Here is a 22,533-nt window from a genome sequence, read left to right as displayed (position 1 = left end):
GATTTGGCCCATGGATGTGGCCCATGGTGGCTCTGGAAGCTGGCAGTACACTCCAGCCATGGCAGCAAAAGGGGCATCCCCAGGATCCTGCTGCCTGCCACATTTAGTTTATTCTATGTGCTGTAGCAAAGGCAGCACCCCTAGGGTCTTAGCTCCTGCTTTTGCCTGTACATTCCCTTCACAATATCTGCTGATCACTGGGAGGTGCAGCCTCTGGCAGGGGCTGGGTTGCAAACAGCAGCCATTTATAAAACATGCAAAGGGTGTACGCACCAGGATAGAGCAGCATAAAGCAATTAAACAGAAGTTTGTGATTCTAAAATTTAAGCGAAGTAGGGGTGAAGGCTAAGGCCTTTGTGGATTTTGTTAACATATCTGTAATGAAACTAGGTGCAATTATCTCTTGATTACCAATCAGCTATGGATTATGTTTACATGGTTTATAGAATAGAGCAAAGGCATTCCCCTACATGTACGCAACTACAAAAGGTCTGGTTGAGAAAAGCAGAAATCAAACAGCAAGGACCACATGCAAAGAAAGGGATCATTGACACTTACCATCTTGGTTATCTAGGCTCTCCTTGCCTGCGCAGCATTTTACGTGGTCCTCTGCCAGAGAAAACACTTTGGCAAAATTGAATTCTGCATCTCCATTCCACCATCCTCGACTCTCTGCGTAACTCCTAAGTTCAGGATGCTCAGCATCAATCCTTGTGGTTAATGAAAGTTGATTACAAATACACTTCACTCCCTCTATGGAAAAGAGGAACACAACAATACAGCTTTAATACACTGTAGCTGGAAAGGATTTGCAGGGGCAAATTACTTGCATTTAGGAAACAAATGAAACCACTCATTTTTCTGGAAAGGTGCCATGTTACACAGCAAAGGGCTTAACTGATGGCAGGCAATTGCAGAACCTGACTCTTCAGTGTGCTTTGTAATGCATTTACTAGCTTTAGGGAAAAAGGAAAAGGAAACAAAAAAAAAAACCCCCCCACCACTTTGTGAGCAGAAATCTGAATGCTAGCATTTGATACCATCTTTGCATTCTGGGAAAGACAACTTGAGAGCCAAAGCAGGAGAAAATCAGGCCCACATATTGCCAGAAAGTACATTACAAACATTTCATTTTCAAAGGCTCCCAGAAGAGACCATCTTGCTGTTTTTTCCAGACTTTATTAACAAGCTCAAAACGTGACTAATTTCCCAAAATACGTAACACAGTATTGCTTCAGCCCAGAATTTTCCCAGAGTTTTTTTTTTTTTTTTACCAGAAGAGAAACTTCTAATACAAATTCAACCACAGCATTACACACATTTGCTGATTTGAAATTAAATCAGTTATAAAAGGCAATTTTGATTTTGCTAATTGGAAAGGGAGGGGAGGGGTATACATTTGAAAGACAAGTAAAAACAAAGGCTTGAGTTCATAGATGTTAGGGTCAGAAGGGACCTCAGTAGGTCATCAAGTCCAACCCCCTGCCCTGGGCAGGAAAGAGCACTAGGTGTTTGCCCAGTTTCCTCTTGAAGACCCCCAAGGTAGGAAGAGCACCACCTCCCTTGGAAGCCCATTCCAGATTCTGGCAACACTTACTGTGAAGAAGTTCTTTCTAATGTCCAACCTAAACCTGCTCTTCGTCAACTTGTGGCCATTGTTCCTAGTTACTCCAGGAGGTGCCTTGGAAATAGAGCATCTCCTACTCCTACTCTTGCGAAGGCTTAAGAGATCTAGGTCCCTCAGTCCCTCCTCGTAGGGCCTTGCCTGCAGGCCTCTGACCATATGAGTGCCCCTCCTCCAAACCCTCTCAAGATTCTCCACATCCCTCTTGAAGTGCGGTGCCCAAAACTGGACGCAGTACTCCAGCTGCGGCCTGACCAGTGCTGCATAGAGGGGGAGGATCACCTCCCTGAACATGTTCGTCATGCATCTGCTAATGCACAATAAAGTGCGGTTAGCCTTGTTGATCACTTCATCACATTGACGACTCATGTTCATCTTGGCATCAACTATGACTCCAAAATCCGTTTCTGCTGCTGTGCTGCTGAGAAGGTCATCCCCCAGCCTGTAAGTGTGTTGGTGGTTTGTTTTGCCCAGGTGCAGCACTTTGCATTTGTCTCTGTTGAACTGCATCCTATTTCATTCTGCCCATTTTTCCAACCTGTTCAATAAGGCCCATTTTCCAGTTAAATTAAAAGCCAAAAATAAACCCTCCCCTACAAAAAAAAAAAGGTTTAAACTGTTTTAGTATTTAGAAACATAGTATAACTATCCAATTATACGCTTTCCCTTACAGAAAAATTAAAAATCATTTAACATGAAAGCTTATGCTTCAACAAGATTTTTTATACAAGATTCAATAAACATTAAGAAAACAGTGTGGACCAAAGCCCAACTAAAAACCATAAATAAGGATATTTTGTAAGGCTTGTTTTTTTTAAATCCAACTGAAATATTTATATCCATATTCTGACCTCAGATAGCATCATTGACAATTGCTGCTGCAAACAGTAAATGCATTGCAGCTGCAATGAAAGAAGAGTTAGGAATATGGTTATAAGCTCTTAAAGTACATTTGAAACATGGCGCAGACTATTTTTTAAGGCAGAGTAAATGGTATTTAATAAATACTATTAAATATTTTAATATATTGTCTTCCATACATTTTTATAAAAACAGATTTGCTTTTCTAATGGGCCATGAATTTAAAAATTAAAGACCTGCATTAAAAAAAAATTCTATAAGTCAATTACTGCCTGCAAACCCATTGCTGAAACAAAGGGTCAGTTGCAGGCTGAAATACTTTTTTCTGCTTCACTGGTTCACACTTCCATACTTGTACCACTGAAGGGCATTCATCATCGCTTAGCTTATCACTTTTAGGGGTTTGGGGTATTTTGGTCTTTCTGTCTTTCTTTCTTAATAAAAGAGCCAAACAATTTTCTTTATCTGACCAACTGGTACATATTAGTGTTAATATCAAATTAAGTGAAATGCTTAGTAACAGCCCTCTAAATATTACATCAGGAATTCATTTAATTTGTTTTCTTCTCTCTTCCTGCTCCTCTCTGAGTCAAACTGGCAGAATTACTAGTCAGTGCTGATTTTTTTTTTCATGTCAGAGGAGGAACAGTAACAGAATGCTATTTCCTATCTTTATAATCAAAACATTCACTAGAGAAGCTGGATGTTAAGTCAACAAGGCTAGATGAAATGCATCCTCAATAAGTAAAGAATTAGGTGACATAATTGCAAAGCCATGGGCTATTTCTCTGAGAACTCATTGAGGTTGGCAAGATCTCAGACAACTGGAAGAGGATAAAAAGCATGCCCACCTTTAAGAAAGGAAGAAGGAGGATCTAGGGAATTACAGATTGGTCAGTCTCACTTCAGTGCTCAGAAAGATTATGGAGTAGGTCATCAAGTAATGTTTCTAAGCACCGGAGTAGAACCTGGTCATTAGAAATGGTCAACATGGATTTGCCAAAAGCAAGTCTTATTTGATTAAGCTGATTTCCTCCTATAACGTGGCGCAAGGCTTCATGAATAGTAAGATAGCAGTAGATGCAATATCCTCATCTTAAGGATATCAACATAATTACCATTATGAAGCTAAGGAAATACAGTGTAGACAGAAGTACTTCAAGGTAAATACACACTTGGTTAGATATAGTGCTCAAGAGTAATCATCAACAGCCTAATTTCTAAATGGGAGGAGGTATCAAATAGGATTCTCCAGGGATCTGTTACGGGTTGGAGGATGGGACTAAGCATTTAGTTAGCAAATCCATAGATGACATGAAGCTCAGTAGAGTTGCAGACACTCTGGATGACAGGATTAAGATTCAGATATTACTTTGGGAAACTGAAAAGAGTGATCCAAAGTTGAGTTAAATTCAAAAGAGGACAAGTTAAAAAAGTCTTGATTTTAGGATGGAATAAATCACATGCATAAGTATAGATTAGAGAATGGCTAGCTAGGCTGCAGTACTTCATAAAATGACCTGGTGGTTATAGAATGTTCTTGTTGCAAAAAGATCAATACCATATTGGGCTGAATTACCAAGATGGTCACTTGCAAATCAAAGGAAGTGACTCTTCCATTCTATTCATCAGGTGAAACCTGACATTCGTTTGTTTGTTTTGGGTTCTGCACTTCAAAAACAAACAAAAAAAAAGGTAGCGGGCAAATTAAAAAGTATTCAGCAGAAGGTAACAAAAATTTAGAAGATTAAATCTCAACAGAATATCAAGGAGGATTTAATAAGTCTTCCACATGAAGGCTGGTTACAGAGGATGGTGATAAGACTATTCTGTAGTCACAGGTGGCTGGGAAAGAAACTGGCTCAAAATTCCAACAAAGGAAATTTAGGTTGGCTATCAGGCAGAACTTTAAATAATCTATTCCTGTGTCTAACTACTCTTGAGAGATCACAGAATAGTCATCCTTACAATTTAAGAGCAGAATAGATAAATGTTAGCACTGTGCAAACTGGCACCATTCCATTTTGCCTTCAGTTTCAACGGAACAGTGTTTCACATCGAATCTCATTTTGAGTTCAAACAGCTGTTCTGTTCCATTCCATCGAAACAGAAAGGCTGTTTTGACGCTGTTTCGAGTTTGGCTGACTTTCCATCCCCAACGCTGCATTGCGCCTGGTCCTCCTGCCTGCGCAGGGGACCAGGAAGCAGTCCAGCTGGGCTGCCTCCTACCCCCTGCCGGATCTTGCGCTGGGGATGGGAAGTCAGCCCAGCTGGACTGACTTCCCACCCCCAGCCTATGGTCAAAACGTTTCAACTTTCGAAATGTTTCAACCAACCTCGTTTTGTTTTGAGGCTATTTTGACGGCCTTTATTTCATTCCGATTTTCCTGTTTCGACGTTGAAATTGGTCGAAACAGTGTTGGAACGAAGTTGCCAGCGAAATTTCACACAGCCCTAATAAATGTGTCTGGAATTGTTTAGACAGGTATGATCCTACTTTGAGATGGAAGTTGGATTAGATAACAGCCTGAGGTCACTTCCAGTCCTGTTTTCTTGATTAGAATGGTGATTAGAAACTCTTAAAGGACAAGTTCTGTTCAATTACACTAGTCTTCCACAGAAAACCCAATGATCCGGATCTTGAGTCACCATACTGGTGAACAGCATACCAGGTGTTTAGATGATACCAGTGTCCCACAAGATCTGTAGCATGACATTTCATTTGAAAATATATAAGAAAAATAAAAAAGCCTTCTGAAGCATGGGGCAATGTCAAGTGATGCAGTGCAGTATTCTGCAGTCTGCAGTCCATTTCTCCTATTGCCAGTAGCTTTTGCAAGCAATGGGTATATAGACACTAGTCAGTTTTATTGCTACTCACAGGGCCATAAGAAGAGACACTGACAACTCCGACAAGAATACAAATTTTAAGCTACTATTTAAAACAAAACAGATGCAAGCAGCAGCAGATCTAGGCAACAGACTACTGGGACAACTCAAAAAGGTGGAGGAAGAAAAGATGAGACAATCTGCAACCAGGAAGTTCAAATAAAAGAAACATTGGTCAATATGTGGATCCAGAAGTGGCACTCAAGTCTCTGCAGCCAATCACTTCCTAATAGTAGGGCTTCTCATCAGGGCACTACTACCCAACAGTCTCCCTTTCACACTGTTAACATTTAGTTGCAACTAGAAAAACTTACATTTCACCTTATCAGCAGTTAGGAAGCTTTCAAGCTTTGCAGAGAGAAAGAGTATAACTGCGAAGGGGGAAAAAAGCAATCCTGGTCTGCATAAAAATATTTAATGGACTGGAATAATGATGCTGTTACAAACATCATACAGAGTTTCATTGTTTGACTGATTTGAGCAAGTCAGACCCTTTTATGATTCCCTCTTAATTTTAGATAAAATGAAAGGAGACAGGAGGGAAGAAAACTGAACATGGTGTTACACAACATCCGGCAGGGGTGAGGGAAATAAAAGAAAAAAAACCCCATTAAGTCCCCCCCACTCCAAAAAGTCCTAGTTAAATCCACTTGTCAGCACTTTAAACCTATTCAAAATGTAAGACGTTAAGGCCTAAATTTAATTTGATAAATTATTTGAATAATACAAATATTTAAGCAGTGCATGTCTGCTAGTGAAGTTCTAAAGAAAGAAGCCACTGCACAGGTGGAAGCTACTGGCTAACCCGGTGCTAACCCAGCTTTCAACAGTGGTAGTCCTTCCTACAAATGCAGAGAGAATTCTCGCCTTCCATTTATATGGCTAGTTCAAAGTTGACAACCTGTCTGGGTTCTGTAAAAGCAGGAAAGCTAGTTATTTCTAGATGGAGAGAGGATCAAGTGACATGCAAATGTCAGTGACAAGAAATAAATCAGTTTAAATAACTGCAGATAAAAAACTCACTTAAAACAGTTCGAAGTATAATATTTTTGATCATTTGCTTATCTAATACTCTTAAAATTAATGTAAAACTGAAATCACTTTAGAGCTGCCTGTGAATATGAATTCAAATGCACATATCACGTGAAGCTCAAATCAATTCACAAGTAAAACATTTAAATCTAAAAAGAAGTTTCATTCAGATTGTTGTTTTAGGAAGTGCTGAATGTTTAGCTGTATAATTGCTTACTGTTAGCAAAAGTACCAGCTTGTACTAACTAATAAGAATCTACCTCTCTTTAGGAACTAACCAAATAGTACAAAAGGGAAAAACAAGATTAAAACCAATTATTTCATTCAAGGTTTTTTTAATTAAAATAAGCCATTTAAATCATATGAAAGAGAGAGAGAGGGAGAGAAAATCCACCCTGGCAAATTCTTTGTTGCAAAGCAGGTTTGCTGCCAGTTAAAACTAACCTGTGATCTTTTCTGCTGCCCAATATTTTCCAACAGTCTCTAGTATCCAGGCTTCTTTTCTGTCCACAATCAGAAATGCACTCTGGAAAGCATGGCATAAGCTCCCATCTTCATAGTAATTTCCACCTTGTCCATACTCTCTCAGCAATGAAACTATTACATCTAAAGCTTCTTTAGCTGTTGCTCCTCTTTCTAGACCAAGCCTAAAACAAAGAAAAAAAGATCTACTAGAATTACAGAAACAATAAAAGGCTCATGTGTACTGATTCAATTAGCAGAGATTTGTATTTATTTATTTATTAACTAAAGCTAGAAAATGCTCCCACAGGACCATTGGAAGTGTCAAACCAGGCCACAGAAATATTTCCTTTATGGGTTTATTAACCTTAATATCTGAGCCACTGCTTCTAATGTTGTTCGACTTCTGTCAAGTTTTCATGCTGGTCTCAGCTGATTTCTAAACTACTGGGTTAGTTTTACTAGTTCAGAGCTTAGCAGAAACTACACTTAAAAAAAACCCCCCATCAAAAACACCCCTAACACACACCAAACCTGCAGAGTTCTATTAATCCTCCTCTGGCAAAGTAAATGTGAAAAACTGTCTTTTCTTGTCAAGGTTGTTCTTAGGTTTTCAGTGTATATACTGCCACTGTTGTGTACAAACTAATGCACAATCAGGCATGGCTATGACAGAGACAGGATAAGAAAGCAAAATTACTTTTATTTCATAGCCCTTCTCTTGCCACACTACAATACTTATTGTCCACCACACTTTCCTTTCACATCACTATTCATTAAGTATTCTGTTCTGTAGGCAGATGCATTTGTTGAAGAGTGTGCCCATTCTTACTTTACTAAACTCCTAAACTATGTTAAACTCCTAAAAAGTTTTTCTGGAAACAGTAAGCAAGGAACTTGCTGAAGTTGAATTTGACTACCTTAAAAGTAGGTTTAAGATTTGCAAGCTTGCATCATAAGTAAATGATTAAAATATTCACTTTCAAAATAAAATTAAAAATAGTAAAATGTACGTTAGTTAGCGTATTGATCTGATGCATCAAGAACTGTATTCAAAATTAATATCCTAATTAGTTTTTCTTAACAGTTACTCATTCATCCAATTGCTACCTAAACATCACAAGAGGTTTCTATTTAATCTTTCAATTGATCTCTGCGATTAGCGAAGGCATACTATTTAGAAAAAAATTATACATAAACATGGATTATTTTGGACTTCAACCATACATTCCCTTAAGTAATATTCATCTGCCAGGCTATAAAACCCTCACTGTTAGTGAAAAATAGAGCCTCACTTTCTGAAGCAGCAGTGGCTGGATCTGGTCTGTGGTAAGGGGGATTACCCTTTCCCTTTTGCAGCCCTCCCAGCTCTCCCCATCTACAGCTGGTGCTGCTTACTCCCTCCCTCCCCCCCACAACCCCAGCAGGCACCAGTTACTTTCCCCCTGGTAAACAGCCCCTGCTTTAGGGATGAAGTAAGCCCTCCTCCTTTCCCTCCCCATCCTCTCCCCTCCTACTAGAGGGGAATGGTGGCCCTCAGTGCAACTGGGTCACAAGCACCCAGCTCCACAGTCTAAAACAGGGGTCAGCAAAGTCCAGCCTGAAGGCTGGATCGGGCCCACAGTGAACTCCATTTCCCAGCCGCCCCTGCCCGTATCACTGTGGCCAGCTTCCATGGAGACCCCAATAGCAGCAGCACCATGAAAGCATGGGGCCGGGGTTTCCATGGAAACTGGCCCCAGCAGCACTGGCAAAGCACGCAACATGGTAGGGAGCTACTCCAGGGCTGGGATCTTGTGGCAGTAACAGTGTGGTCCAAAGCTGGGGCAGAGCTGCAATCTGCTGCCCAGTACCCACACACCTTGAGTGGGGGCATTCAGATAGTAAGTCATGGCTCTGCCACAGACCATGCGGTCATCACTGCAAGATCCCAGTCCCAACCCCAGAACAGCTTCTTGCCCGGCTGTGTGCCCTGCTAGCACTGCCGGGGTTGGTCTCCATAGAAATTATGGCCCCATGCTGTCATGGCACTACCAATACTGGGGCCTCCATGGAAATTGGCTGCAGCAGCACAGGCAGGGGTTGCTGAGAAATGTAGTCTGGTTTCTGGCCGGATTCACCATTTTGCCTACCCCTGCTCTAAAAGGTTGAGTACTACTGTTCAAGAGCAGGGATGCTCAGCCCCCAGCCTGTGGGCTAGATCCAGCCCCTGGTGCCATGTTATCCAGCACACAGGACTGCTCCACTAGGGAGCCACTGCAGGCCATGGTCCTGTGCACTAACATCAGATACGGAGGGCAGCATGAGGCCTGATCCAGGTGTGTGGGCCTGAGCCTAGCATTTGGGGTCTGATCCAACCTGCAGTCCAGCCCTGTGCCACACATTTGGCCTGTCAGGCCAAAAGGTTGATCAATCTTCTAGAGTATCACAATGCATTACAAAAAGCAAATCAAATAAACCATACAACCCTGCTACCTTCTAACTTTACACATTCCTTTAGGTGCAGAAATTGAAGCAGAGGTTGAGATCCACATTTCTGGAAATTCTTCCTAGGTTGGGTACATAATTTAACAAAAGGGGCTTGAATTTCAGAGCTGCCAACTACCTATATCTCCAACTGAAGTCAGTCTGAAAAAACCTTGAGTGGCCCACCCTCCGATGGAGATAGGTTCAGGGTCTGCATCCCCCCACCAGCCCCAGCTCTAGGTAGCTGCTGCCAGCAACAGAGCCTGAGCTGCTCCCAACAGGCAGCTGGGAGGCTGCAAGCCCTGTTGCAAGCAGCTCAGGCTCCATGATTGACAGCAGCTACCCAGAGCTGAGGCTGGCTACAGCTGGGAGGCTGCAAACAGCTGTGCCAGGCTCCAGAGCCCCGGCATCAGCTCTGTACCGGTGCATGTATGCGTGCCTCAGAGCCGGTAGTGGGGGAGGGGGCCTGAGGCAGCACAACCCCAGTCTCTTCTCTGCTCCTGGCACAGAGCTGGTGACTGGGCTCTGGAGCCTGGCACAGCTGCTTGTAGCCAGCCTGGGCTCTGAGCAGCTGCAGCAAGTAGCGGGCAGGCTGCAAACAGCTCTGGCATCAGCTCCATGCTGGTGGCAACTGCGTGCACACCTTAGGGCAGACAACAGGGCAGCGCAGCACTGGTACAGAGCTGATGCCTGGGCTCTGGAGCCCACTGTGTCTCCTGCTGTGTCCTGCCATGCTGAATTCCAAAGCTGCTCTGCAGAAGTAGTGAGGGCAGCACAGCAGGGAGCATTGCCAGTATGTGCTGCCTCCCCAGAGCCCAGGGCCGGGTCTGGGGCGGAGAGGTAGCAGATGTTTGCAGCTGGCCCAGGTTCTGGGCAGCTGGTGACAGCCACAGAGCCTGGGCTGGGGGGCAGCAGGGCAGGGGCAAGCGGCAGAAGCAGGGCATCCCATCATGTACCCCCTGCCCTCATTTTGTTTTTCTGGCATGCTGGCACTCTGGCACCTTCCAAGGTAGGCATTGTGGGGGGTTTTGGCACTCCGACCAAAAAAATGTTGCCTACCCCTAAGATAGGTGTGCGGGCCGGGAGCGATCCGTGGCCCTTTTGCGCACGTGGGCTGTGGCCAGCAGCCCAGGCACGCGGGGTCGGAGAGAATGGGCGGCATGCTAGAATTAGGCACGGACGCGTAATGGTTGATTTAAAGATTATTTACTTACACCGAAGATGGTCGCGGTGTAGGCTGGACAGTTTTTCAGGCACAGCTCCGATTAAATCCTCGTTTGAGGACTACGACAAGCTCGCTCTCTCCCACGGAGTTGTTGAGGCTCCATGGGTCCGTTCGAAGTGAAGAGCTCTGAATAGACTCACACGAAGTTTGCTAGGCTCCGTGGATCTTTTTGTGCACAGGGAAGAGGGATACGTCGAGGATTGCGCTCTGTGATGGGGAGAGGCTAGAGGCTGATCAGACCTCTATTGCCTGCTTGAAATACGCTGGGTCCAATAGGCTCCGCAGCGCTTAGAGATCTTCACACAGTGTGAAGTCTCCTCCTCCTGGTGTTCGTGGAGTCCTCCCTTGTGGGGGTTCTCCTCGGAGTTCTCCAACTTGGGCGGAAACCACCCAAGCCTTTTATACGGCTAGCAAGCCAATCACTAGCCACCACGTGTGAATAATTTAACGCAAGCCAATAATGGGGCTCGAATGATCATACAAATGGAGGGAACTCTGCACCGTGCATCTCTGTGCTGCAAAGAAGAAATGCACACTGCAAAGAAAGCTACGAATTGGCGGGAAAATAATTCAGTGGTGCCAAAGCACACACAAAAACAAAAATCACAACTTTGGGTTGTGACAATAGGTAGTAGTTGCTCCTCAGCTCTGAAAAGTCTCCCTTGAGGAACCCTAGAACCTAAATCTGGGCATCTTCCAGAAGTGATGTAAGACCTTTCCATTTGGGCATGCATTTAGTACAGGGGATTTAGTTCTGGAGAACTGTTTGGGACATTGTTTAGGGAGCTTTAGTATTTTATTCTAATATTTTATCAGCTTTTATAGCTTATCTTGTATTTATTTTAAGCCTCCCTGAGGCATTTGTGGAGATGATGGCACATACATCAAATAAAATACATCTTTCCTTAATTATTTCCAGTTTGGGACAGCACAAACACCAGACAGACCTCACTGGTGTTGAAAACAATGGGGAAAAAGTAACTTTATTTTACATGGTAAGTTCTTGTTAATGCATCCCAGAAAGGAAATTTTCCTTTTCACAACTGAATTGCATCACTGAACTAGTTTAATACACCATAACCTCCCAAATCCTTTAGTATGATACTGTTGCCCAGCCAGTCCTCCACACCTTCCATTTGTATTTGGGGATTGATTTCTCCCTTCAGTCTTTACTGAGTTTCACATTGTTGAGTTTGGACTATTTCTCTACTGAAATCTTGATTTCTCATCTTGTCTTCCAAAGCGCATGCAATTTGTCTCAGCTTGCCACCATCTGCAGATTTTGCATGTATATTCTTTATTCCTAGAAAAAAATACTGAATAGAGCTGAACCCAGAAGTCCCTTGTCAGAAACCAGCTGAAAATGTACTCCCCACTTTGAGAGAAACCTAGTGTAAACTATTCATAGTCCCATTTCTTCAGCCAGCAGTTGAAACCCTATTGTGACTTCCTCTACACATTTCCTTATTTTGCTTCCAAGGTGGTCATATGCAATAGCATCAAAAACTTTAAGCAAGACATCTGCCATCTCCCTTTTTTCTGCTGGGGCAATTATCTTGTTAAGGTAGTAAATTTCATTGATATGACAAGGGTTTTTCTTGACAGGTACATATTGTCTACTTATCACCTTTTCCAACAGATACTCAAATCAAATACTTAATAGTTTGTTTTTGCATCTTTCCACATTTGTAAGTTTGGCCATCTGGGTGATAAAGGTCTTTTAGAGAACTGGAGGATTTATGTCTGGCCTTCTTCAGTCCTTCCAGACCTCATCTACCCTCCATGAGTTCACAGAAATAAACTGCGAATGCTTAGGAAATTAGCCAACGTAATCTCTGTAGCCCTCTGAAGTCAAGAACTGACAACTCAGAAACATCTAATTATTCTTTAACTTGTTTTTGCCCATCCTGGCCTATATTTCCATTTACTTGTTGAAGTTAACTGCATTACTTGCTCACTAGCATCTTTTTTTTTTTCTTTTTGCAACCTAAATTAAAGGCAGCACCAATACTTCAACCTTCTCTGCTTCAGCGTCTTATTTGCTCTCTTCCCCTATTTAATTAACAAATCTGTGCTTTCCTATTTCTTGAGGTAACAGCAATCAAACAAATCACAAGATAAAAGGATCAGAGATTTGATATAGGATAGCTGATGCACAGACAGATGTTCATATGCCCACTCTCTCCATGCAATAAGAGAGCTAAACCAGTATAGCTTATCCCTCTGTAAAACAGGGTTAAATTTTCATTACCAGCAGTAAGAGAAGACAAAGATAGTTGCTGTGGCAGAGCTGATGCATAGTAAAGCCCCATCCCCTTAACCTGTATTTTGTTCGGCCTATACCCTTCCTCTTTCAATGCATTTACAAATGCTCTTGTTGCCTTACATCCTTTCCTTTCCTAGCTGTACCTCCTTTTACAGCTTCACCTTTCTAAATTGATATTTTTTTTAAATCTATACTTATCAAAAATCCTGTTGACTACTGCCACCAGGGAACCCAACATTTTTTCATTAGAAAAAAAACCCAACACTTTGCTCAGTAACAGTGGTTTTTACCATTACCATCATCTCTGTAGGAGATTGCTTCTTCAACTGGGAACATTTCTATAGACTCATTCATGACTTTCTCATAGCCTCCAACTTTCTGGTATTAAGATTCTCTTCACTGCAAGTTCAATGTGCAGCTTTAGATTTACGCTGCAAAGCAAGCCTTTCAGGAAGCCAGCCTGGAGTGAATGAACTTTCAGGGGTCTGTTTGCCAGCATTCAGAAGAAGGACAAATGGCTTACACTGGAATGAACGGGCTGCAGTAACTTATGTATTTCAGGGCTTTTACGCAAATGCAGAAATAAGCTTTCTAGATCACAGTGGAATACTTTAAAGAAATAAAAGAATATAGGCAATATATAACTGCAAGTTAATCACTTCTTCCTTACACTTGGTGGACTGTATTATAGCTTTCTTTACACTGCCAATATAGTACTGCTGGTTTCTATAGTAGGTAGTCCCTATCAGATTCAGTGACCACAAGCTGGCTCAGAGAATCAAATACTTGCAATGTTTCAAACTAGCAGTTGCAATACATTGAACTGATAGTATTTTAGGCCCTGTACACACAGCACCTATAGTTTTTATATTCAGCATTGTCTTATTCATTGATATTTTCTATCATTATTGGTAATATAAGTCCTCTTCCAGGCTTAAATAGGTTGATTCATTGTCCAGCCTTTAACCACTCACCTGACAAGATCCATTCCCAGCAGGGCTTCAATTTCAGAAGCTGGCTCTTTGGTTATGATGGCTTCATTGGCAATGCAGACTCCATGTTCATTCGCTCCCATTTCTGCTCCCCAAAGCCATGCAGGTCTGCTTAATACAATAGCATGAGTCTTCGGCACCTGATCGATCTCTACATATGTGCACTGCATGAAGGAACCGGAGGAGTAGAAATGAAAATATAAGCCATTTATTTTGTTCTCTTAGAGTACAGTATTACATACTGAAGTCTAGTTACACTATAAATAGGACAAATGTTTTTGTAAAATGAAAACAATATAATTTTGAAACACCTAGTATGTCTCAGCTTTGCCAAAAACAGGCAGATGGAGGGAACAGCTGAGGGAAGGATATTCCATTTTAAGAAATAACCCACATTATCTTGGAGTTCTTATAGTGGGCCAAATAAAAGTTTTCTAAATATATCCATACACCTCTCATTGCACAAGGACAACAGGCAGAAGTAGAGTACAAAGTACATAATCTTTGTGTGGGGAAGGAGGCAAAACCAAGGAAAGAAGAAAGAGTCATTTGTTTACCTTGACATGTCATCTCCCTCACTCAGATCTTTGAAAATACATCATTCCTAGACTGCTGGGTTGGTTACACATATGCATAAGAACTAAACTGGGGGAAGAACTAAACTGGAGCAAAGGAGATTTACATTTTAGTTCTGAAGTCATTCTTATTGCTTACAGGACTAACTTCCACAATCCAGCTAGTCCTCTCTTCCACAATTCCATCCTCACTGGTCAACACGGCTCTGTAAACACCTCTGATGCAAGAGGTGGTCTCTCTCAGAGGCAGAAGAAAAAGTATTTTGTTCTCAACTGTGTCAAAATATGACTTAGCGGGAGCTTGCAGGTAGTATAGATGTTATGCTGGTGAGGGGTGGAGAGAGGAAAGTGCTCTCTCTACCATGCCCTGAAACTTTGAAAAAAGAAGATCCTAGTTATAGGAGCCAAGATTGATATCAAAGAAAGGTGGGGGGGTTAGAGAGGGGGGTTCTAGCTTCTCAGTTACCTTGCTTAGAAAGTATGAACTTGGACATGGGGTGATAGTTCATGGCTGGTGACTGGAAACTATGATTTCATTAGTCTTGGTTTATCTATGTGATTCAGCACAGCTGATACATTTCTCTCATTAAAAGCACTGACTGTTAGCAAGATCACAGGTATTATCCCACTGCCCAAGAAAACCAGGGTCAGTCATACACATTGTCTTTGATTTTCCCTGGTGCTTTCATGAATATTACCAGTGTGAATGGACAGAAATGTAAGGCACTGCATTTCTGATCCTGCTCTCTGCTTGTATTTGGTGGCTGATGAGGCCATATAGGTCATTTATCCTATTGAACATGAGTATAGCATAAGAAATAACTGGAGGTTATGAAAAGGAAAGTCTACTTTTAGGAAAATTAGTCTGGAAATTCAGGTTAAGGTATGCAAGGTTGAGTATACAGGTTCAGTAACAGGCTGTTTCAGAACTAACAAAGTGGGAAAAAACAGGAATGTGTAGCAGAAACAATCTGTAGTTTCAAGGCGACAGAAATCCTTTGGTGCTAGGGCATCACAAGGGCTAGGGCATACTGTATTCCAAGAGAGGCTGTGGTAACTCCTCACTAGCTCAGATCCCTTAAGTTTATGGAAAAGGAAGAATGAGTGGGGTAATTGCCATACTTAAAACTTCTGATTTTTGGTCTTTAATAAATAGATGCAGAGACTTAAACATATGAAATATTTTCTCTGTTTACTAAGGGAAATATTCTGCATCTTGAAAAAGAGTAAGGGAAAACAAGAAGTTAGATATCTGCATTCCTAATTTCATCTTCATTAAAGAAGATAAAAAGGGATAAAAAAAAATATTCCCGTTGGCTAAGTACAACATCTTTTTCAGATACTACCAGGGTACCAAGTTTTATGCTACAAGGACATTTCTATTTTTAAGTACACTACTTCCCTCAGTCAGTGTAAAAGGGACTTATGATCATCAGGACCAAACTGTAGCTAGGCCACCTATCTATAGCAAGTTAAACTGTTTAAACTCTCCCTTTTCCATGTGGAGTTGCCTGAAAATAGATCAGAATTTCCACAAATGTTTACTTAATTTTTTGTGCAAATATTTCAGGCTACAGAAAGCTTGCTATTCGCTGAAAGTATTTAACTTTCACTCTCAAGTATTCAGAGACTGACTGGTCACCCATGTGACCCTGACTATTTACTGTCCTCTGACTGAGGACCATAACTTCTATTCAGGCATTCATCCCATTTAACTGACTGGGATTAATTTTTCTGAAACACTCACTTATCCTGCTTGAGAAAAAGGAGCTGGAGATGCTCAGGTCTCAAGAATATTAAACGTTTTTCTTTCTTCACAAGACCATTGTGTACTGTTCATGTATTTTAAATATTCCCGTATAGTGTATTTAATATTATTTGGAGTCTCTCTCTGAATACTGTAGGTGTACGGAGAACCCAAAAATAGAAGCAAAAAGGTTTAAACTCTGTAGTGAATATATCTACATTTGCAGAATAGCAGCAGTTGAAAAAAAGAAAAAAAAATATATATATACACTCTTCCTCATTGAAAGGATGCAGTACATTTCTTGTAGAAATTAAGCTCTGAAAACATCTGAAGAATCCTCCATTTATCTCATTTCTGACAAGGCCTCATTCTATAATGAGAATTGTTTGAACATAGCATGGAGCTAGCTAAAGGGAAAACCAATAAAGATACTGTTGTTTCTTTCTGTACTGATTTTTTCATGTTTCCTGAACTGTCAACATGCCTTGAAAACATGCTGTATTTTTATGCAGTAGTTGTGCAACTTCAGCTTCTGTATTTTAATCCATGTTAAAATAATTTCTGGTTTTAGGTGATTTACTCGTATATAAACTGACTTGTGGAACATTATGTGAATATGCAGAGCTAAATAGCCAAGGAAGTTGACAACAGAGTACATTAGCCTTGCAAAATTGCTGTAAACTTGCTATCTCCTGTAAGAGAGTACCCTCTCCAGGGGTGGCCGTGAAGCCATTGAAGTCTCTTCAGTCCTCACTCTCTTTGGGCAATCACCCCTTCAGTCTTTTCTGCCACACCTTGATGTTATGTTTTATATATGAGGGAGACTGGAGTCTCCTGTGGTTCAGTGGCAAAATCCCTATCTGCCACACAGGAGATTTGGGTTCAATTCCTGGATGCTTATATACAGCCAAGAAGGCATCAAATGCCTGGATTCAGTCTGGCCCTTGGATTCTGTCTCAGTGGCGTAAAAGCGGGGGGGTGGAAGGTCTGGGAAGCCTCCACTTCTACAAAAACTCCTGCTTAGGCATATGTATTGAAGGTCTGGGTGACCTCTCATACATACACCATGATCTGGAAGAATCAACAGTTGCCAAACATGAGGGAGACTGCTTCCCAAGCTGTTCTCTCCAAATGCCACCAGGTGCCTGTGGTTCTGGCCTTAAGGGCTAACATGCTTGTTATTTACATGATCACCCTCAGCCCTTCCCCAGGTTTCTCCCTCCCACTGGCAGGAGCCCTGCTTCAAGCCTAGAGTCAGGAGCTTCACTGCTTGTAGCTCCTGGGCTTGGCCTGCTTGACCAAGCCAAGGGCTTATATCCCGGCCCTTGCCTCATCAAGTGATGCCCTCATTAGCTCCCTTCACCTGCCAGCTGCTTTGCAGGGTGCCCCTCTTCGAAGTGACAGGAACATCCCATGCTGTCACACTGCTCACCTACTCTTTGCCATGATTATTTTTCCCCATTACCCAAATAAGAAACTAATGACATTTTGACATTTCACTTTCCCATAAAATTGAGGGAATTAGGGAGGTAAGGGAAGAAATTTGCAAGCTGACAGAATTGAGGACTGGTTCATGTCTTACCAGGCTGCCTGAAGGCTTGCACCATGTTATGCTCATGAAAAATGTCAATATGTAAAATAAACACTTGTCTTGGGGGAGAAAAAATATGACATTGGTTCTATATAAATAAAATTATCTTGTAGGCCCAATTTTTAATTCCGCTGTTATGTCAAGAACAAAATATAGATGCGAGAAGCAGGGGAAATGAGGGGAGGCAGAACTCTGTCCAATTTACTCGAACTGAAGTACAACAGCGCTAGAGGCAGACTGGTACTGGAGGACGTCCCAACATTCCCACTGCTGAAATTTGCTGCTGTCCACCCTACAGATGAATAACTGCTCAAATGGATTAAAAAAAAGAAAAAAAGAGCAAGAGAAAAAGGTATTTCTGAAAGTCACTGAATTGGTTGTTTCCATTTTAGAAAAAAAAAAAAGGGGGAAGAGAAGAGGAGAGACTAACCACATGCTTTCCATCAAGGATGAGAAGAAACTCACACAGACAGATATACTGCCCTACCAGGAGTTTGCTTGTTGCCACTCTTGCTCTATCTACCTCAATTATTCCCACAGTCCCAAGTGCCAGGTCCTCCCAGCACTAACTTCAAAAGCAGTATCATCATTCTGCAAGATTTAAAAATGTAATACTGTTAGCTCTGATGGCATATTCATCTAGCACTTGTGCTGTTTGATTCCAGTGATTTGTCAGTGCTGGAAGCACCAGCACTGATGATGCCAGCTTATTTCAAGACTAATGTAAAAATGAAATTAGGTGCAAAAGTAAAAGCACGCATAAAGCCTGGGAATTAACAGCATTTCTTCTATTTCACTTACAGTATCAAAAAAAGAATCTGATAAAGACGGATCTAAATATAGAACAAAGCTGAAACATTGCTTCCAACCAAGCTCAGGCACACAGACTTGCTGGATGAATTCCAACAAACAGGGAATAAAGGCATAAGCACAAGAGATTTTTTCTTTTATTAATGAAAGGCAACTATTGTGTTGCTTCTGCTGTACTCAGATGGCAGGAGTCTGATTCCTTGCACTGCCAGCCAGATTGGGAAACAGCAGCCAAGTCTGATTGGCCTCGGCCTTCAAAGGCAGTGGCAAGGGTTGCCATTTTAGAAAGAGACACGCTTTGAAGAAAGCCTAGAGGCAGGAATGTCCCATCAACAGGTGTTTAGTGTCAGTTTTGACTAGTTTTGCATTTCAGCTGCAGTGACCAATGGTCTTTGCTTAGCTCTTCCCCACTGTGAAGGCAGGTAGCACAACTATTTGTATTACTGCTGTGCCTAGGATAGAATGGACTAAGGGCACATCTACACTGCAGAGTACTGCATGCATGCCCAAGCTAGGTTAAAAGCAGTTAGCTCACCTACCAATGGAAGTGCAACCATGGAGCTCAGCACAGGCTGTAACACCCACCTCAGAATCAGGGTAAATGGTTGGCTGACAAACCTGCATAGCTTCATGGCTGTGCAGTGCTACTGGTATCAAGATAGTTACTTTTGCTGCATTCAGAGTCATGACACAACCATTAACATGCCCCAGCACCCCACCATGCAAATGCAGAATAGTGACGCAAAACAAGTTCATAACTTTTTTAGGTTAAAAATCTTGTTTGTTTACTGTGAAAGACCCAATATACTTTTATTGTGCCCTCCACTTCTGGGCATACATCAGCCTATGATTTTCATAAGTGTGTAACAGAATGCCAGTCCCAGTTTGTTGCCTATTGCTTACATTGTAACAAACTCCCTTACTTACATATTGGATAAGTGCATAAATTCCTTAAATTGAGATAAATTCTTTGGTTTAACCATCAACTCTGTAACCACCTGCAGCTGCTTTAACTGAATCAAAAAATTAAAAGGGAGCAGGTGACTGAGCTGTTATTTGATGCTCTGAAGAGTGACAGAAGTCAGTCAGTCATTTCCATGACCACTAATACCACATTTCGGTACGTAAGCAGTGTTGCTTTCACAAACAGCCCTGAAACTAAGACTAGTTCTAATCAAATTCAAGGCTTCTAACAGCGAGTTTGAGGCTGTTGATATAGCATTAAAATAAATAAATAAAGCACTGCAAACAAGACTTGTAAGTACAGAGTCAGCCCTGTGGTATTAACAGCCTTGAAGCTCACTGGCTCCCTTCCGTTTCAAGACTTTCAATCATCAGAATCAGGCCTGCTAATCCTACAGTTCTGTATACTTAAGGAGTGTTACTTACCTTAAAATTTAGGTAAGCACAGAGCCTTTTTAAGCTGAAAACCTTGCACTTAAATCAAGTACACTTTATGAAAAAGTACTGAAACAGCACTGCTGCTTCACTACATTCTTGCTCCTAGCATTCAGAAAGCTACAATATTTTTAAAATCATTAGTAATACCACTCATCTTATTTCCAGCTGTAGTGTTTATAGCTCTTACACTTCAGAAGACCAAAAAATGATAGGGCTGGAGTTTATTCCAAAAGAAGAAAATGAGAGACAATTGAAATACATGCATACAGTTCATAAAAAGAAACACACATTTGCTTTTATTTCCAAAACCCCTAACCAGTAGGGAGTTTAATGCATATGGGGCAGTTATGGAAATAAAATAGACTACACTTAGTAAAACAATTTTCAAACAAAACACTTAAGTGTACTGAGAGACTGCATCCAGAAAGGGTTGTCTAGAGATTCTATACGAGAAAGCTGATTAAGCAATCAAAAATGTCTTTTGCTTACATGAATTATCAATCAGTCAGTCTCATGAGCATCAAGTGGTAAAACTTTTAACACTAAAGATGAATAGCACATGAAGTTAACTGAAATGCATGAGAAATGATCCCCCCGCAAAGAAGCCCTGTACAATGAAAGCACTAAAGAATATAACCTGTGTTCCGGAACATCTTAAACTGATTTGTATCTGACCACTCAGAAGTCTCTATGGGGACTTCTAAATTGGATTGCCATGTTCTTACCACTGCTCCATGTAAATGTATGGCTTTTACACATTTCAACTGGGAAAACCTCACTTGCAGATATAATCTGGTTAACTCTAATTGCTGGCATAAAAGCCAACTGAAATGTGCTAGCAGACCCAAACAGCAACATTACTGGGATTTCTGATTTTACAGACGTTGAAGCCCACGGGTCTCTAAACTAGCTGAACTGTTTTCAAGACAGACATCCAGTTTCCTTCATGTTTGTAGAAGGTCAACTGGCCTCTTTTCACTTTCACTGCTAAATGCAGGCACAATGGAGCCAAACTTACCTCTATGGACTTCTGAGCAGTAGGTGGTACAGATTTCATACCATCGCTAGAAACGTGCAACCACAATTACTGTTTTTATCTGATATAACTAGGCATAAATTATGCAAAAACCCCTTTTGGGACTGGCATAATTCTTCATGAAAGGAACTCTTATCTTGTATTAAAATAGCTTCACCGGATCCAAGATGCCACAGAAGAATAAAAAGGCAGAAATTTCTTCCATATAGGGATCACAAGCCCTTATTTCATTGGGAGCAAAGGGGGGGGGGGGGGAAAACACGACTGCTGCAGAAGTGAATGTTTCATAGAAATTAAAATTCTCTACATTATTACAGATATTCTAAGGACTAAATTCTGCTTTTTTGAAAACTAACCTTGAACCATCCCTTAGAATGAATATTATTTTTTTTGCCCCATGAAATACTATTTACCCACTTAGCACACACCCCTTCACCAAAATTAAAATTTGAAGTCTCAGATCTGAGAACCTTAAGGCTAGGGATAGACCTTACACACAAACTGGTTTAAATGATCAGAAACTGGTTTAAACCTGTAACCGAACAGATGTTCACTGCACATAAACCAGTTTGAAAATGTCTGAAACTGGTTTGAAATAAGTCTGATACTACATTGAAACAGGTTTAACTGATTTGGGTCAAACTGGTTTGTGCAGTGTCTGTCCCAGACCCCTTCCTGGTTTAAGTTACATCAGAGTCCCTCAGAATCCCAGGTGCTTTCCTGGGCGGGGCTCTGCTCCCTGGCTGCAGCTTCAGCAGAGACTGCAGACACAACAGTGTCTGCCTGGCTTCTTCCTGCCCCCCCGCCACTTGCTACTCAAGCAGGGACTCCTTCCTCCCCTCTGCCTTACACAGACACCTCTCAGCATTAGCTAGCATACCACATGCTGGCTACGGTCCATGCTGTGGAAGACGGGACAAAAGGCAGACAGCACAGTGCCAGCTTAGGGTTTTTTGGAGTTAATCAACAGTTAGCTGGTAAGGTCCCTCTGTTCCTTCTTTGGAACACCTGTTTAAGAAAAGCTTGAACTAATGGAGAGAAGCTGTTGTTTTCTTAATGGGCTCATAAACTTTGAGTTAGCAGTGATAAACACTATGTTATTAACTCCCTTCTGGGCTGGTGGGGGCAGGGGGAGGAGCCCCTCCCTAATTAGAGCACCTTGCCTGAACTTGGCCACTCTCCCCCTCAGCTCAGTACTGTGGAAAAGAGGGGAGGGCTGCTTTAGTGCCCTCCAGCCTCTAGCCTGAGTCACTGCAGGCATGTGCCACAATACTTCAGTCCAGAGGGGATGTCTGGGTGGTTACAAACCAGTTTAGCCTAGCCAGGTTAGACTAACCTGCAAAGATTGAATCAATTCAGGCTACAGCTTTTTTAATGTCTGTCCCTAGCCTAAGTTGCTTAAATCAATTGACAAGAACCATTTCAAAACGGCTACTGTATTCAGAACAGCCTGCCCCAAGCTGCCAATGTTGCTGCTATGAGACTGGGCTGATGCCAGAGCAAAAACATATTCTTTGCCCAGGGACTACAGCAGGGACAGAGCCTGCCAGACCAGA

At 41.7% G+C, this 22,533-nt stretch overlaps 1 protein-coding gene across 1 annotated transcript in view; it reads right to left on the bottom strand.

The window, feature by feature from the left end:
- SCRN1 (secernin 1) overlaps window positions 1-22,533 on the bottom strand; it is a 69,728-nt gene that overhangs the window by 15,973 nt on the left and 31,222 nt on the right. The window contains exons 3-5 of the mRNA XM_006019589.1: window positions 13,800-13,981; window positions 6,851-7,053; window positions 559-753 (exon numbers count right to left, since the gene is read on the bottom strand). Coding sequence (XP_006019651.1) covers window positions 559-753; window positions 6,851-7,053; window positions 13,800-13,981 — 580 coding nt within the window. The remainder of the gene's footprint in view (window positions 1-558; window positions 754-6,850; window positions 7,054-13,799; window positions 13,982-22,533) is intronic.

The sequence above is a fragment of the Alligator sinensis genome, unplaced genomic scaffold, assembly GCF_000455745.1.
Source record: "Alligator sinensis unplaced genomic scaffold, ASM45574v1 scaffold29_1, whole genome shotgun sequence".
In the NCBI taxonomy this organism is placed as follows: domain Eukaryota; kingdom Metazoa; phylum Chordata; order Crocodylia; family Alligatoridae; genus Alligator; species Alligator sinensis.
Note: the sequence above shows the minus strand (reverse complement) of the source record. Positions and strands in the feature narration are given on the sequence as shown.